This window comes from Prionailurus viverrinus, chromosome B4 (genome assembly GCF_022837055.1).
Source record: "Prionailurus viverrinus isolate Anna chromosome B4, UM_Priviv_1.0, whole genome shotgun sequence".
NCBI lineage: Eukaryota > Metazoa > Chordata > Mammalia > Carnivora > Felidae > Prionailurus > Prionailurus viverrinus.
Genome location: NC_062567.1, coordinates 134,398,302 through 134,414,403, shown reverse-complemented (window position 1 = coordinate 134,414,403; position 16,102 = coordinate 134,398,302). Strand labels below are relative to the sequence as shown.

At 61.4% G+C, this 16,102-nt stretch overlaps 1 protein-coding gene across 4 annotated transcripts in view; it reads left to right on the top strand.

Moving 5' to 3' along the window:
- The window catches only part of SHISAL1 (shisa like 1), an 81,137-nt gene that overhangs the window by 21,448 nt on the left and 43,587 nt on the right, over positions 1-16,102 (top strand). For all 4 annotated transcript variants that reach the window (XM_047867890.1, XM_047867892.1, XM_047867891.1 and 1 more), the window contains exons 2-3: positions 8,918-9,013; positions 12,577-12,790. In XM_047867890.1, the coding sequence (XP_047723846.1) occupies positions 8,918-9,013; positions 12,577-12,790 (310 nt within the window). The remainder of the gene's footprint in view (positions 1-8,917; positions 9,014-12,576; positions 12,791-16,102) is intronic.

Below are 16,102 nucleotides of genomic sequence, written 5' to 3'. Positions count from 1 at the left end.
CCCTCGATGGCCTCAGCTAAGCCCTCCCCTTAACCAGGGAGGAAACTGAGGCTGAGTGGGGGGCGGGGGGAGCCGCTTGCCCTGTGACCCGGGGTGGCACCTAGGGGAAAGAGCACAACACCCGGGGCCTTCGGCAGGACTAGGACTTCTGGCTCAGCCTCCCTCAGCTGTGTGCCCTTGCCCGGGCCTCAGTTTCCTCACCTGTGACGTGGGGAGAGCGGCAGTGCCTGCCTCCAACAGTCGAGGGAGTACCGTGCAGGAAGTGTGCAGAAGGGGCCCAGGGCAGGGGCTCAGGGAAGGGGGCCACAGAAACAGGCCGAGTTGAGAACTTGAACCCAGAGCCCAGCTGGCTGGGGGGAGGGCGTGGCAGAGGGGAGAGAGCCCTACCAAGGAGAAACTGGAAGAATGTGTTCTTGAGGGGGGCATTGGAGGAGACAGCAGTGGTTTCTAAGTTAATGGTAACCTGCACACTGTTTTGGTTACAACACCCCAGCACCCCACCCTACAGTTTGCAGAGAGGTCTCCTCCCTGGATGGAGAGGTGAGCAGGTGTTATCATGCCCCACCTGGGTTCCCTGGCCCCAGAGTTGGGGTTTGGGGTTTCTTGGCTAAGGTCACCGGCTTCCACCATGAGGCTAATGCCCAAGGTCACTGGCGATGACGGTAGAAATCGGGACCCGGTCTCCGTGGGAGGAGCAGGCATGTTGCTGCTCTCTGCCTGGATCTACGCTGTTTTTTCTGAAAGCCTGCTCTTGGCAGTAAGGTGAATCTGGCATCCGGACCAGCGAGTGTGGACACAGTTTCTACTCCTTGGGCAGCAAATATTTATTTAGTGCCTACTGGATGCTAAGTATGGTGGGGGCCTGAGAGGCACAGAAGTGCCCCCTGCCCCAGAAGCTTGCACCGGGCAGGGAAGCGATGAGCCAGCCGTCAGAGCGAAGGCTATTGGCGCTGACCAAAGGCACAAGCACAGCATGGAGGGAAGAACTTCAGAAATTCACGGGCAGGCATGGTTTCAAACACACCGCCGTTTGCTAAGGGGCACACGGGAAGCTCTAAACCGCTGGCTTTGGGAATAGTGGGCGACACCAGACAGGAGCCCCTTTCGGAGTACTTGCTAGATGCTAGGTGCTCTGCTGTGCTTCTGGTCCTTTCTGTCCCCAGTCCCCCAGCGAGGTGGGGCACGGTTCCCGTCTCACAGACGAGGAACCCGAGGCCAGTGAAGTAACTTGTCTAGGACACCCGGCTGGCGAACGGCAGGGCTCGGATTCCAGGCCAGGTGATGTCACCCCCCACCCGGCACCCACCGTGAGCCCGTTTGCAGTCACACAGCCCCGGGTTTGGGTCACGGCCCTGCCACCTTCCAGGTCCAGGCAAACCATTTCGTCTCGCTAAGTTAGGGTTTTTTTTTTTTTAATCTGAAAAACGGGGCCGACGATGCCTACACTCATTCACCACTCCTGTAGGTGTTTACCAAGTGCCTACTGTGTGCCAACCCCGACGCTGCTTATGGCGACAAGCAGCAATGGCACGGTCTCAGCAGGGCCGGCTTCGCGGGGCTGCGATTCACGCAGTCGTCCTGCCCTCGCTGTCCGGAGATACCGACTTAACTTTGTAGCAAAGGCCCGCGTTTTCCGTTTTGCACCGGGCCCTGCGAATTATGTCAGCGGTCCTGGGTCCCAGCCCTTGTCCGGCTTGCGGCCCCGCGGAAGAGGCAGGTGTGCTCAGAGGGCCACCGTGCCGGGCACGCCACGGAAGCCACCATCTGTGTTTGAAGGAAAGGTGGACGGGCTTCGAGCACGACGGCAGGGGTCAAGGGACCCGCTCTGATCTGGCTCCACGCGGGCGTCTCGCCTCCTGGAGTGTTCATCCCCAGCCTTCACATCTCGGAGCGAGACGGTCACGGCCTTGAAGTGGGTGTCGTCCTGAAAACAAACATTCGCGAACTCGGGGTGACGTCTGCGCCGCCAAGGGAGGGCCCTGGGAGCCTGGGGACCTGCTGGAGGTTAAGTCACCACTGCCGCCGCGTGGGCTTGCACGCGTGTGCGCGTGCGTGCTGCCTGGCGTGTGGACACGCTCATCGGTGAGCGCAGACAGGGCCCCGGAGCAGAGCGCGGGGTTTGAATCCGGGCCCTGCCCCCTCCCCACCGCCTGCACCCTGGGAAGGGAGTCAGTACAGCCTCGGGTTGGGGCGGGGCTAGAAGCGAGCGAGCGCCCGGGTGACACTCATCCCCGCCCTGGGGACAGCCCTCAACAGCTGCCAGCTGCTGCCTCCCCATTAGTGCCAGCGCCTGTCTCTTGGGCACCTGCCGCCCGCAGGAAGGTCTGTGAGTCCCCAGAGGGCCCTGCCCTGGGGAGCGCTAATCCATAGTGGTCCTACCCCCACTAGAAGTAGGAAGAAGGTCCACGCTTAGCCACTAACTCATGGTGGGATCAGTTGCTTCCGGGCTCTACCCCCCCAGACCACAGTCCCGTGGCGGCTGGACTGTGTCCGACTTGCTTTTATGTCTGCCCTGCACTGGGTTTGGCCCCCAGTGGAGCCCATTAGGTATTCGCTGAACGGGCCTCCAGAAGAGGGGCCTCTCCCCGGACCGTGGGGTGGGGGTGGGGGTGGGGGTGGGGGGGCGTAGCCGAGGCGGCTGCCCAGACCAGGTGGCATTTGAGCTGGGCCTCGCGGGCTGGCCTGATGGGGACAGGGGAGCCGGGGAAAGGGGTGCCCAGGGAAGGGCCAGGCGGAGCAAAAGCCTAATCCTGTGCCCTGATCTCCGCCACCGGGCGCCCAGGAGGCCGGGGCGGGACCTGTCCTCGCCCTGCCGTGGGCCTGGCCTTGGAGGCGTTCCTTCCACCTCGCCCGCCCCTCGTGCACCCCTGCGGGGGAGGGGCACGGTGGGACGCGTATGCGTTGGTGACAGGCATGTCACTGGTCACGTGTTCTCTGTTCCCAGTGCCGGGAGATTCCGGGCTCGGGTGGCCAGGTCCCAGGGGCGAGGCCTGCGTTCCCATGGTCCCCTCTCCCGGTTTGCAGTCAAGGCAGTGCACCAAGCACACAGGCAGCACGGTTCTGTCCGCGCTGGTGACGGGGGAGCCCCCATGACAATCCTGAGGCAGGGGCAAGGCCGGAGTTTCAGGAACCCACCCAGGGGAGTGAGAGGGTCTGGGGGAGAAAAGCTTCCTGGGAGACGGACGCCCCAGCCGAGCCTTGAAAGCTGGGCCGAAGTTGTCCGGCTGTAGGAGAGGGGAAGAGTGTCCCAGGCGTGGAGGGAACAGCATGTGCAAAGGCCCAGCGGAGAGGGCTGACAGTTGACGAGCAGAGAGAGTAAGGAGGTGGGAGCAAGGCCCAGACCGCGCAGGGCCTCAGGAGTGAGCGTTGACTTGAGCCCGGGGCTGGCAGGACTGCCGAGGAGGTGCGCTGCTGGTCCGATGGGTCCAGTGGGCCCACCAGGACCTGGATGGCTGTGCGAGGCTGGGACGGAGGCAGCCTGCCGTTCACCGGCTCTGTGTCGGGCGCTCTGATGAATCACCTCACTCCATTGTCACAAGGGTCCTGTGGATTAGATACTATTTTTATCCCCATTCTAGGTCCCAAGAGACCGGGGAGCCTTGTCCCAGGCCACTTGGGGTGTGGTTACAAAGGCGGAGCCAGGACTTGGCCCCAGACGGCGTGGTCCAAGCTCCGCACCCAACTTCCAGGCCACGCTGCCCTTGACCCCGTCCGGGCGGGAGGAGGCGCTTGGCCACGTCCAGTGGGGGAGGGTGGGGTGGCCTGAAAAGGGGCCGGTGGACGCCCAGAGAGGATGTGGCAATCTCCGGGCGCCCGGCCTGGGGTGGCTTTGGCAACCCCGTCAGCACAGCCCCCAGGCCCTGCCCCTCATCCCTCCCTCGCCCAGCCTGGCTGATGAGAAACCAGATCGCTTGTTGTTCCCGGGGGGACTTCATTCACCCTCCTCAGCTCTGTTTCTCGCCACATGCCCTCCTTCCTCTCCTCTCCAGCCTCGCCAAATTCGCTGTTTAAAAATAATCCTCGAATCTGGGAACAGCAGTCCCCGGCTGACCCGAGGGGTGGACCGCAGAGATGCGTGCCCGACTCGTGATTCTGGATTCGGTCAGAGCTCAGGGGAGTCCTGCTCATCCCGAACGTTCTCCCAGTTATTTGAGTTTTATGGCTGGCCAACGAGCCATTTACCAATTTCCAAGGAGATAGAACCCAGGACAATAAATCTGATCTGTCTGTGGGAAATGGGCTCTCTCGGGGGTGCCGGGGAGGACCTGGAAACTCCTGCAGGTCTGAGATGGAGAGCAAGATGTAGGCCGGGTTGGCCTCCTGTCGGAGCCACTGAGTGGCTTATGTGACCCTGAGCCTCAGTTTCCGTCTTTACGAGCCACGTTTGGTGATCTGCCTCTCCCGCCTGGGACGGAATAACCTGAGATTACGCAGTGAAAAGTCAGCGCCCGCTACTCAGGGGATGGGGGGGGGGGGGTGGCGGTGCTCAGCCAGAGAAAGCCGGACCCAGGGCCGCCCGGCGGGAGGAAGGGTGCCCGCCCTTCCACAGGGTCACCTGTGGGGGTCTCGGGGGGCAGTACCTGATGGCACGACACACCCTTTTCACCTGAACCCAGAGTCCCTGAACCCACGTCCCCCGCTGCAGACCCCGCGAAGGCTTGGGCTTTGTAAATGTGGGTCCTGTGGATCGCGTCACCCCTGGGAACAGACCAAGGAGCACAGCTGGTCACCGAGGCCACGGACCTTCCAAAGCCACTTTCTGACCCGGCCGGGGACGGCTTCTGAGTTTTGCTGTCTCGTTAGAAATGGAATTTTTACGTAACTTCCCGCGTGACAGCGATGGGTATTTCTTCCTCCACGGACTCAGCCTTCGGTTCTGGCACGCGGGGAGGTAGGGCAGTGCCCCCTCCGTGGGCCCCCGCGCCCCCACCCACAAGGCTGTGGCTTCCGCTGCCCCCTCCCATCCCCCTGCCTTGACTCATGCCCAGGCAGCCCCGGGGTGGGGGTGGGGAGCACGGCCGGGCCGTGGAGTCTGAGCAGACCGGTTCTGGACGGGGGGACAGATGTGACCGCAGTGCGTCCTGGGCCCACACGCCTGCAGTCTGCTGGCCCCGAGGCCAGCTTCAGTACCCCTCTCCCGGCCCGTCCCAGGCAGGCCTGACGGCCCGAGGCCGGTGTTGGCCAGACTCTGGAGCCCAGGCTCCGTGGCCGTGGCCCCCCCACCTGGCAGGGCCCCGGCCCAGGACCCTCATGGCCTGATGGAAGAGAGCATGGGGACCGGTCACAGAAGGTAGAGCTGCTGGGCGTCCGTGCCCGGCCCGCGCCCTCTTCCCTGTCCCTGGAACCCAGCTCGGACCCTGTTCCAGAGTGGGGGTGAGTGAGTGGGTATCGAGAGAACCTGTGAATGAAGAAACGTGTTCACGCTTTAATGAGAGAAGTGATGGAACACGAGCGGTCTCTCTGGAGGGACAAACTTCTCCCAGCTGATGGGGTCAAGGCAGGCCTCCCGGAGCCACTTCTAGGGTGGCACAGGCTTTGGGCTCCCAGGAGTGAGAGGAGGACACAGCCCCCCCAGGATATGGAGGGCTGCGTAGGGGCAGGCTTGGCAGGAGGGAGTGCAAGGCAGAGGTGGAACCCCCACCCCTCCCCAACCCCGGGATTCATTCAACAAACCCACCGGCCCTTGGACTGGAGGCCTGGCTCCCAAACTGGGGCCGCCCCATCCTACAAGGGCCAGGGCCCGGGAGTCTGGAGACCCGTGTCGGCCCTCCGTGGGCCTCGGCCTGCTCACCTACAGAATGGAGCCATGGAGGGGCTGTGTCAGGGGACCTGTCACTCCCCACCCCCGCGGTGCCTTTTCCCGGATAGATCCTTGGGTTTCCTAAGTGCAGATCCTTGCTAAGCACTTTGAAATGCTTTAATCTCCTTCATCCTCCCAGGAGGGCCCTGAGGGAGGCGGGGAGGAGGCCCAGGCTCAGAGCAATTAAGCAGCTTACAGCCCGTGGGGCTCCGGTGGGCGGTGGGCGGTGGGCGCAGAGAGGCCCGCAGGAGAGGTGGGGGGGGCCCTTCCCCAGGGGCTGACGCCACGTCAGCCTGAGTCACCACCCCATGAAGGTGTTTCAGCTCTGTCTTACACTCACGCCATCCCCCACTGGCTCACGTTCTAGAACAACACCCAGCAGCCTCGGTCCACCCGCTGCCCGCGCTCCGGGTGAGAGGGAGGCCCGAGTGGCCGGCCGGGCCCAGCCGTCTGCTCCCTGCGTTTGGCCTGGAGTCCGGTCCTGTCTCCTCCCTGCCAGGTGTCCGGCCTCTGGGTTTCCCAGGGCGGCTTCCCGCTCTGCCTGCCACCAGTCAATGGGACTCAGGGCCTCCTCGGACGCCAGCTGGTGCCCCTGTGCCCTCCCTGATGGGGTGGTGAGCTCCGGAGGGCGAGGACAAACCAGCTGTGGTGGCCCCGGGCACGGGCCCAGAGCAGGTGCCCCAGGACAGTCTGGGGTGGGGAGGGGGGCGGGTCAGAGGGCCATTCCTGTGGACTGCACCCTGCCCTTCCCGGTCCCCTCTTCCAGAACTGTTTTCTGGCAGCGAATCTCTATGGCGTGTGCCCTGCTCTCAGACCTTCCCCCGGGAGGTGGAGGGCTCCACCAAATGCAGAGACAGGATCGCACGGACAGCAGAACCAGGATGGAGGGCGCGAGGGCCCCCCAAAACCTGGGGGTACAGCCTGGCCGGGAGGGCGCGCGGGGTCTCCACGGGGCGGGGAGGGGGCTGGCCAGGCCTTCTCCATCCTCACTTTGGGTACGGCTCCCAGGTGAGTGCCCCTCACACCTCAGTGCGGATCCCAGCCCCTCCCGGGGCGATTCCCACGGGAGGGTCCGTGGCAGGGTCCTGGGGCCACCGGCACAAGCCCCACACACCGAGGGCTCGCACGACGGAAGCGTGTGCCCTCACAACCTGGAGGCCAGACATCAAGGTGTGGGCAGAGCTGGATCCTTCTGGGCGGCCCCAGGGAGCGTCCACGAGGCTCTCCCCAAGCTTCTGGAGGTTTGCTGGCCATCTCTGGGGTTCATTGGCTTGTGGATGCAGCACCCCAGCCTCTGCCTGCGTTTTCACGTGGCCTCCCTTCTGGGCATGTCTCTGTGTCCAAATTTCCCCTTCTTAGAAGGTCACCAGTCATGCTGGATGGGGCTCCAGGGTGACCTCACCTTAGCTACGTCTGCAACAATTCTACTCTAAATGAGCGTCCATTCTGAGGGGCGGGGCTCTTAGATCTGCAACCTAAGATCTGGGTGGACACGGATGCCACAACGGGGTGCCACGAGGGAAGAGTGCGGTGTGCGGAACCAGAACGTGGCACCTATTAGGTGCTCAGCAGAGTGATCCCCATCCCGAGTCCCTACACCTCCCCGCAGCCACACGCGGCTTACAGCCCCCTGGGACTCAGGTTCAGCCACGCCATTGACCCAGAGTTTCTCCTTTCCCGCAGCCTCCACTCCCACGCGCCTGCAGGGAGGGGGTGACGTTGGCAAGGTTCACCTGATGTGACGTGGCCACCGAGGGCCAAGGCCCTGCCTCAGGTGGCCTCCTGCTACCTGCAGCCCCCCCACGGTCCCCCGTTGGCCTCCGGGCTGCTCGCACCCCAGGGCCTTTGCACTTGCTTCTCCCTAGTCTGCAGCACGGTTCCTCCAAACGGCCACAGCCACGCTGCCTCCCTCGGGTCTGCCGGCCGTCACCTCCGCCCGAGGCCCTCCCCGACCACCCTGTCTGCGCCCCCCGCACCACTCTGCATCCCTCCTCCGACCCCTGGCTTTACTCCCCCTCGTAGCTTCGTTTCTTGCGGTAAAATACTCATAACATAAACTTCATGTTTTAACGATTTTTAGCGCACCGTTCAGCGGTGATGGAGCCCTTTCGCGGTCACCACCCCACCCCGTCTCCGAGACCCTTTCCAGCCTCCCAGACTGAAACCCTGACCCCATTGCACACGAACTCCCCGCCCCTGGCGCCCACCGTCCTGCTCGCTGTCTCTGTGACGAGCCCGGGGACCTCATGTGAGTGGAATCCCACGGGGTTTGTCCTTTGGTGTCAGGTTCACTTCACCGAGCGCGACGCCCCCCGGGGTTGATCCGTGCTGTGGCACCGGGTCAGCATCCCCGTCCTGTGGGAGGCCGGATCCTCTTCCGCCGCGTGAATAGGCCGCCTTCTGTTTCCCCACTTACCCACCCGCGGACACCAGGGCTGCTCCGCCTGTTACCGTCGTGCCCCGTGGCCGCCGTGAACGTGAGCGAGCCAGTGTCTGTGTGCGTCCCGGCCGCCAGCTCCTCAGGGCGCGTCCCCGGGAGCCTCGCGGCGTTTTAAATATTCATCTGCTTGTCTGCGCTCTGTCGCCGGAAGGCACGCCGGGCGCGGCCAGAGTCCCCGCGGTTCCACTTGGCGTCTGTTTCCTCCACTGCTGTGCCCCCCGATGCCCGCAAGGTGCCGGGCTCCGGGCCGACTGACGGAGGGGCCGATGGGAGGCACGGCCAGCGGCCCAGCGGGGAGACCCGGGTCCCGCGGGCCCCCGGAGGTGCCCCGGCCCTTGCCGACCGCCCCCCGCCCGCGCTACACGGCCATTCTCGCCCCCCTGCGCTCCGGGCGCCGGCCCACCGGCCGCAGTCCCTTCCGCACCTGAGCCATCCGTCCGTCTTGGATCAAGTCTCATTTTGCCGTGCAGAGAAGCGGAGGTGACGGTGGCCTGGCAGGGGGGTGGGGGGGTCATTCATTCCAGAAAGGAACTTGGATGGCATGGTCTCCGTCAGCCCCGGCCCGGCCCCGGCTCCCAGCGCACACGCGTCCCCGCCCGTGTCCCCCCCGCCGGCCAGTGCCTGCACCCGCAGGCAGGGCGGCCCACACCCGGCCTCTCCCGGATCTCGTTACCCAGGCGGCTCTCGACGGACCGATGCAAGCCGAATGATGACCAGTTGTGGCCAGCAGTCCTTGAACGTGCTCGCTGTCCTCTCGTTGCTGATTTCTGCAGGTAGGACCTCCGTGGGTGGCTGGCGGGGAGGGGGGCGGGGGCGCAGGCGGTCCCTTCCTGGGGTCCGCGCTGGCCGGGGCCGGGGTCCGGGTGCTGGCAGGGAGGCGCCCCTCGGCCCCCGGCGACCCCCCTGTGAGGGCAGCTAAGGATGGGTGCCCGGTAGGGGGAGCCTCCTGTGTGCTGCGCCCCACGTGCCTGCCACGGGAGCCAGGCTGAGGGCCCTCCTGGGCGCGGTGGGGTTAACGGCGGCTGCCGGCCCCGGGAGAGGGCTCCCCGTGACTTCCTACCTACCCCCCGAAAGCCAGGTCTGAAACGTCGCGGTCATCCCGTTGCACGGATGCGGAAACTGAGGCTGAGCGCCGGACCGGCTAACGGGAGGTGACGGCTAGTACAGGGGCCGGGGTCCTGACCCGCCTCCCAGGCGCCCCCCGACGGGGCAGGTGGGCTCTCGTACCCCTGTTGGCAAAGATGGGCGTGAAGCAAGCCCTCCAGCTGCCCCAAACCAGAGCTGGCCCGCTGGCGGGCTAAGCCCCGATCGGAACAAGGCGCCAGCTCGGTCCTCCCCCTCTGTCTCGGTCCGTCCGTCTGTCTCTCTCTCTCTGTCTCCCCCTCTGTCTCTCTGTGTCTCCCTCCATCTCTGGTTCTGTCTCCATCTGTCTCTCTGTCTCTCTCGTTCGTCCGTTCGTCCCCAGGGGCTCCGCACGCCTGGTGCTCTGGCAGAACTGTTCACACCAGCTTCCTGCCCTTGACCCTTCGTTGAGGGCCTGGTTCAGAAGGAGGCCGCGAAGGGCCCTGGGGGATGAGGGCTCCCAGGACAGCAGAGCCAAAGCCAGGCCAAGGCCCTGGGGACCAAGCTCGTCCCTGACTCCTTTTCGGTGCATTAGCTCATCGGTTCCTCCCTGCTACCCGGGAGACAGGAGGAAGGTCCCCCCCCCCCCATTTTACAGATGAGGAAACTGAGGCTCAAAGAAGGACAGTGAGCTGCCCGAGGCGACACAGTCACACTGCTGTTAGATGATGGCCGTGTTGGCCCAGACTGGTCCCCAAGATGGGGACGCGCTGTGGTCCTCGCTCTCTCCTTGGTGTCCCCTCCCCACCTGGACTGGTTCTCCTGGTGCCTCAGGACCCACCGGCCTCCTAACAGAGTGTCCCTCTGTCCTCGGGCCCCAGGCACAGCCTGGGACCGCGCTGAACCCAGAAGCCGGGAGGCACAGGCCCGTGTTATCCACTCACACCTCCCTGCTCGAAGCACGGCCGATGCTCTGCTGTTTACAGAACCTTCCTCAGGGGCGCCGGGTGCCTCTGTCAGCTCAGGTCATGATCTCACAGTCCGTGAGTTCGGACCCCACTTCGGGCTCTGCCCCGACTGTGTGGAGCCTGCTTGGGATTCTCCCTCTCCCTCTCTCTCTCTGTCCCCCGCCTCCCCCCGCCCACTCGCACTTTCTCTTTCAAAATAAAGACATAAACTTTCAAAACAAAAACGAAAAACCCTCCTCAGAGCCCCCAGCCATCCGGGACCCCGGTGGTCTCCCCTCTATGTCCGGGACCCCGGTGGTCTCCCCTCTATGAGGGGAAGGAGGCACGGAGAGGCCGTGATGGCGCGGGTAACCCCGTGTGCTCCAAGATTCAGACCCAGCTGTCCCGGCCCCTAGCCCTGGGCTCCGTCGGCTCTCGCATTCTCTCCCTTGGGAAGCAGGGGTGGCCTCCCTGTCTTTGCCAAACGGCAAAACAGGTGACTCTGACCATCTGTGGCGGCCGGTGGCCAGGGTGACCCAGGGGGATGCCCCCGCGCCCTGCCTTACTCAGCCTCCCTCCCCACCCCATCTCTGCACAGCGGGCTCCCCTGAAACCCAGCTCAAAGACACCGCCCCCCCACCTCCCGCCCCGCCCCGCTCCATCCCTTCCCTCCCTGAGCTTCCTCGCCTGTCTGGACGGGGACACTTCCCGCCTCTCACCCTCACATCCAGCCGTTAGGGCGTCCTTCCTCTGGGCCAGTGGGTCCCGGACCCACGCCCATCGGCCCCCCTGCAGGGCCTGGCCTCACCCCAGCGCTTCTCATTCAGAAGGTCCGCCGAGGGGCCTGAGGAGCTGCACTTTGACACATCCCCAGGGGATGTAGACGCAGCAGGTCAGGGCCCAACACTTGGAGATCACCGCTCTGAGCCTCAGTCTTCTACTCTGTACAATGGGGGTCCAGGAGACTAAACGAAACGGTGCCTGCCCCACCAAGGACGGGGCAGCCTTAGTGACCCCTGTCTCCCCGCAGGACGGGCTTCCGTTTCCCAAGGTCGAGGCCGAGCAGGGGGCCTGGGGGGGCTCCCCTGACTCCTGAGACGGGGGCCCACCTCCCCACCGTGGCCATGCCAGCCCCACGAAAGAGGGTGCTGTACTTCGGGCACAGGATCTCACGAGGCCCCCCGAGCCGGCCCCGCACCCCAGCTCACAGAGGCCCGTCCGCCCACTGGCCCCGCAGCCCATCTGGGACTCCCCTCCGGCAGCCCCGGGCGCGCCCAGGGAGCTGTGTGGGCCGCAGTCTGATTACCTCTAAGCAGACACAGAGCTTTGAAATGGCTGAGGAGCTTTTGCAAAACCAGAGGCTTTGTGGTTGGAGAAACGTCCTCAGCCAAAGAAGCCCCTTTTCAGCGATACAAATTAGATACAGCGATCCCTTTTATGAAGATACTAATTAAGCCGGAGACAGCAGGTTCCAGGTTTTTTTCCATTGTTATAGCTGCTTAGGCTTTCGGTCCTATTTATCACCGTCGGCGCGACTGGTAAATACCGGCCTGGGCCTGCAGCAGCCTCTGTGGCCGAATAGGGGCCCCTCTCCTCGGGCTGGGGGACGCGGGGTCCAGAAGCTGGGACGGCCCTGTGACCGTGAGAGGGGGGCGGCCAAGCCAGGCTCTTGCGGACCTCCGGGTCTCGGGCACTCGTTCAGTAGCAGCCGTGGTACAGAGGAGGCGTCGCTTCCTCCAAGAGGGCAGCCTGGTTCCTTCACCCAGGCTGCCCGCCACCCAGGCTTCCTGGGCTTATCGACAGGCCCGCCACCAGCCCACGGGGTCGGAGAGGTTCTTAAAGCCAGCGACGGGGGAGTGGAGAGGGCTGGACTTCAGACCCAGGCAGGCCTGGGTTGGATTCCCTCTACCACCCCTTACCAGCTGAGGCAGACCACTGGAGGCCGCCGAGCCTCAGTTTTTCCATCTGTAAAGTGGGAAGGCCAAGCGGGTTCAACGAGATACAGCGCGTGACGTGCAGAGCAGGCGCTCGGCGAATGTCGTGTCCTTGCTGTGTGCAGAGCCCCGGAGGCTTAAGATGTAACCCTGCCCGCAAGGGGCCCCCAGTCTGGGGGACACAGTGTAAGCAGGGCTGACAGCAAGGGGGGCCTGGGCCGAGACAGCAGCCCAGAGCCAGCTTCCTGGCAGAAGTGAGGCTCACACTGGACCCCAGAGCCCTTCTGGGGAGGGAAGAGGCTGGCGACACCGCGAACCAGGCTGAGCTGGCGGACTCCCAGGGCGGCCGGGCTCGGGGAAGCACCCCACTGAGCCGGTGACTCTGTTTTCCAGTCTTGTCCGCGCACTTCCGAGTCTGTGAGCCATACACGGACCACAAAGGCCGCTATCACTTCGGCTTCCACTGCCCCCGGCTCTCGGACAACAAAACCTTCATTCTCTGCTGTCACCATAACAACACGGTTTTCAAATACTGTTGCAACGAGACAGAGTTTCAGGCGGTGATGCAGGCGAACCTCACGGCGGGGTCCGAGGGCTACATGCACAAGTGAGTACCGCGTTGGGGCCGCGGCCCCGCTCCAACACGCCGTCCCCGGGGGCGGCTGGCAGCTCACCGGACAGGATGGGTGGGCCCGGGGGGAGTCTGGGAAAGCCTTCAGGTGACGGGCGTTCTGGCCTGACTTTAGCCTTCCCTTCTGGGAAATGGGCACATCATACCGACGGCTACCTCCCTGCCCACCTCCCCCAGCTCCCAGGGCTGCTGCAGAAGTTAGATGATGTCAAGGATGTGGAAGGCTTTGAGGCGTGGAAGGTGCTTGGGCCTGGAATCCGCGTTCGTTCGTTCGTTCCTTCCTTATTTATTTGCACGACAAATATCGATTGACAGTTGTGACCCGGAGATCAATCCCACGCAGCCCCTTTCCTTAAGGCGATTTAAACACAAGAGACCGAGGCCCAAACGGAAGGGACCAAGAGCGTAAATAAAGAAAGAGAGATATCCCCGGCAGAAAGGCAGTGGGAGCGTGCTAGGTAAAGGCGTGCGGGAACGAAACAACATGCGTTTCTCTTACCGCGAGCGAAAGAAGCGAAGCATCTTTCCACCTGTTTGAAAGTTGTCTGTGCTTCCTTTATTGCGAGCCAGCTGTTGATGCCCTTTGCCCCGTCCCCATTGACTTTTCCGGCTGTTCTTTCTTAGTGATTTACAGGCACTCTTTATATATGAAGGGGATGTGATGTGTTGCAAATATTTTCTCGGTGTGCCTTTGAACGTGTGATGCTTTCACCTCATGCTTAATCTGTAGCTGTTATAGGATCACATCGCGTGCATTTCTTTTCTTTGGTGTCTTCTTCTGGGTGTTGTCTCAGACCGAGAAAGTCTTTCCTGATTCGGAGCTCATAAAAATCCCCTTATGTTTTCTTGTACTTTTTTTTATGTTTTAATTTTTTTTTTTTTTTTTTTTTTTTTTTTTTTTTTACTTTCGAATCTTTGATCTGTTAGGAATTTATTTGGATGTAAGTTTTGAGGTAGGAATCCAACTTTTCTTTTTTCTTTCCAGATAGGCAGCCAGCTGTCCCCACACCATTCACTGAATTGCCCATCTTCCCCCCACTGATGGAAACGCCAGACTTACATACTAAAATATATAAATTTGAGTATCTAGATGGTGACACATTCTCATGGCTTTCACTGGTCTGTCCATACACTAGCATCTCACTTTGTCAACCACTGTGGCTTTTGATATGTTTCAGTGCCTTCTTAGGCTATTCCCCCAGCTCTTTTTTTCACATGAACTTTGGACGTAGCTTGTGTCGTCTGGCTCCCCGCTTCAAGAATCCAGGTAGCATTTTTTCCTGAGCTCGTGTTGAATGCATGGGTTAATCCAAAGAGAATGGACTTGCCATGACATTGAATCCAAGAACAGAGTACAGACAGTCCCTGACTTAAGCTGATTCGACTTGGGATTTTTCAGCTTCACGAGGGTGAGCAAGCTGTGTGCGTTCAGTAGGACGCGTACTTTGAATTCTGATCCCGTCCTGGGCCAGCAACATATCGTACAACCCTCGTTGGTAAGGCTGGATAGTGGCAGCCTTAACAACTTCCAGTCGGCCAGGCGACCATGGGGCCCGACCTCTAACACACTTAACCGGCAATCTGCGCCTACGTCAATCAGCATTCTGCTTTTTTCACTTTCGGAACAGCATTCCCTAAACTACGTGACGTGGTCCACACTTGATTATCACCCAAGGCTTTGCGGCAGATGATTGCCCAGCTGCAGGCTAACGGGAGTGTTCTGAGCCGTTTGAGGGCAGCTGGGCGAAGCTGCGGTGTGCGGTGTGTCCTTACAATATTTTCGGCTTACAGCCGGCTTCTTGGGACATAACCGCGTCATCAGTTGAGGAAGCTCTGTGTGTCTTCCCAGTTCAAATTTTCTTCCGTAGCGTTTTGGGATTATCTTCACGGGTATCGTATTGCATATCTTTTGCGTTTATTCCTCCTTACTTCTTTTGATGCTGGATCTTTTCTTTCATTGCATCTTCCAACTGACTCTCGTTTCGATGACAAAACCTAATGGCCTCTATATAAGAATTGTAGGGGCGCCTGGGTGGCTCAGTCGGTTGAGCGTCCAGCTCTTGATTTTGGCTCAGGTCATGATCTCACCGTCATGAGATCGAGCCCCACGTTGAGCTCCTCCCTGGGTGTGGAGCCTGCTTCAGATTCTCTCTCTCCCTCTGCCCCTCCCCCACCCACGCTCACCCTCTCTCAAAGTGAATAAATAAAAATATACGAATTTTATGCTCAGCTACCTTACTGAAATTCTCTTTGTAACACTTTTTCAGTTGATTCTATCACATTCCCAATTATGCTGTTTGCAAACAGTGACAATTTTATCTGCTTTCCAGTTTTTGTGCCTCCATTCTTTTTCTTGTCCAATCACATTGGCTAGCACCTCTAAAACCATCTTTACAGTGATCAGGCATTCTTCTCTTGTCCCTGATATTAATTGGGATGCTTCTAATATTTTCCCAAGGAGCCTGAGGCTGGCTGTATTTTCTTCGTGGTAAGGAAAAGTCCACTTGGAAGGAAGGAGGGTTTGTTGAGTGACTGTGGAACCACAGCGGAAGGGTGGGGGGGGCGGTCTGAGCCCCAATCTCTCTGTCCAGCGCTGGGACTTGAATGCTTTGCCGCCGTGCCGTGATCACTCCGGGGAAATCTCTTCCCTTTGGTCAGGCGGGAGATGCAGACTCCTTGACTATCATCCAAATCTCCCTCCTCCCGCCAAGGCCGGCTCTCCAGCCCTTCCTTCCTCAAATGCATGGGTGCTTCCCCTGAATATCTTGCCATCTGCTCAGGCCTTAGAATAATTCTGTGTGTGAAGTCGTTTAGCAAGTCCTGTCCATCACAAGGGCTGGAATCGAGCCTGGGATCTGACCCAAGTCTTTTATAAGACCGAAGACTGACTCCCCGAGGGAGGAGGGCGGTACCAGCCCTGGGGTTAGGACCCCCGAGGGCTGTCGTTGTCGGCCGAAAGCCAGACGGGAGACAGAGGCTTGGCAAGGCGAGCAGGCTTCTCCGAGGCTCTGGCGACTGGTGTCTGGAATCCTCATTTTGAAGCCCACAGGTTTCTATAATCTGCACCCTTCCACAGGATCTCACGCAGAATCCCCCATCATTTCAGCACCGCGGGGCCTGCTTGCGGTGATAAAGAGTTGGGCCCTGAAATAAAGCCGTTCCCCTGGGCAGGGCTGGAACTATTGAAGAGGCCTAGCTTAGTTCTTACCCTTTAACCCCAGAAAGCATTTACGGGGCGTGCGGCACGGGGCACGGCATGTCGCCGAAGGCACCCCACGGCCCATCCTT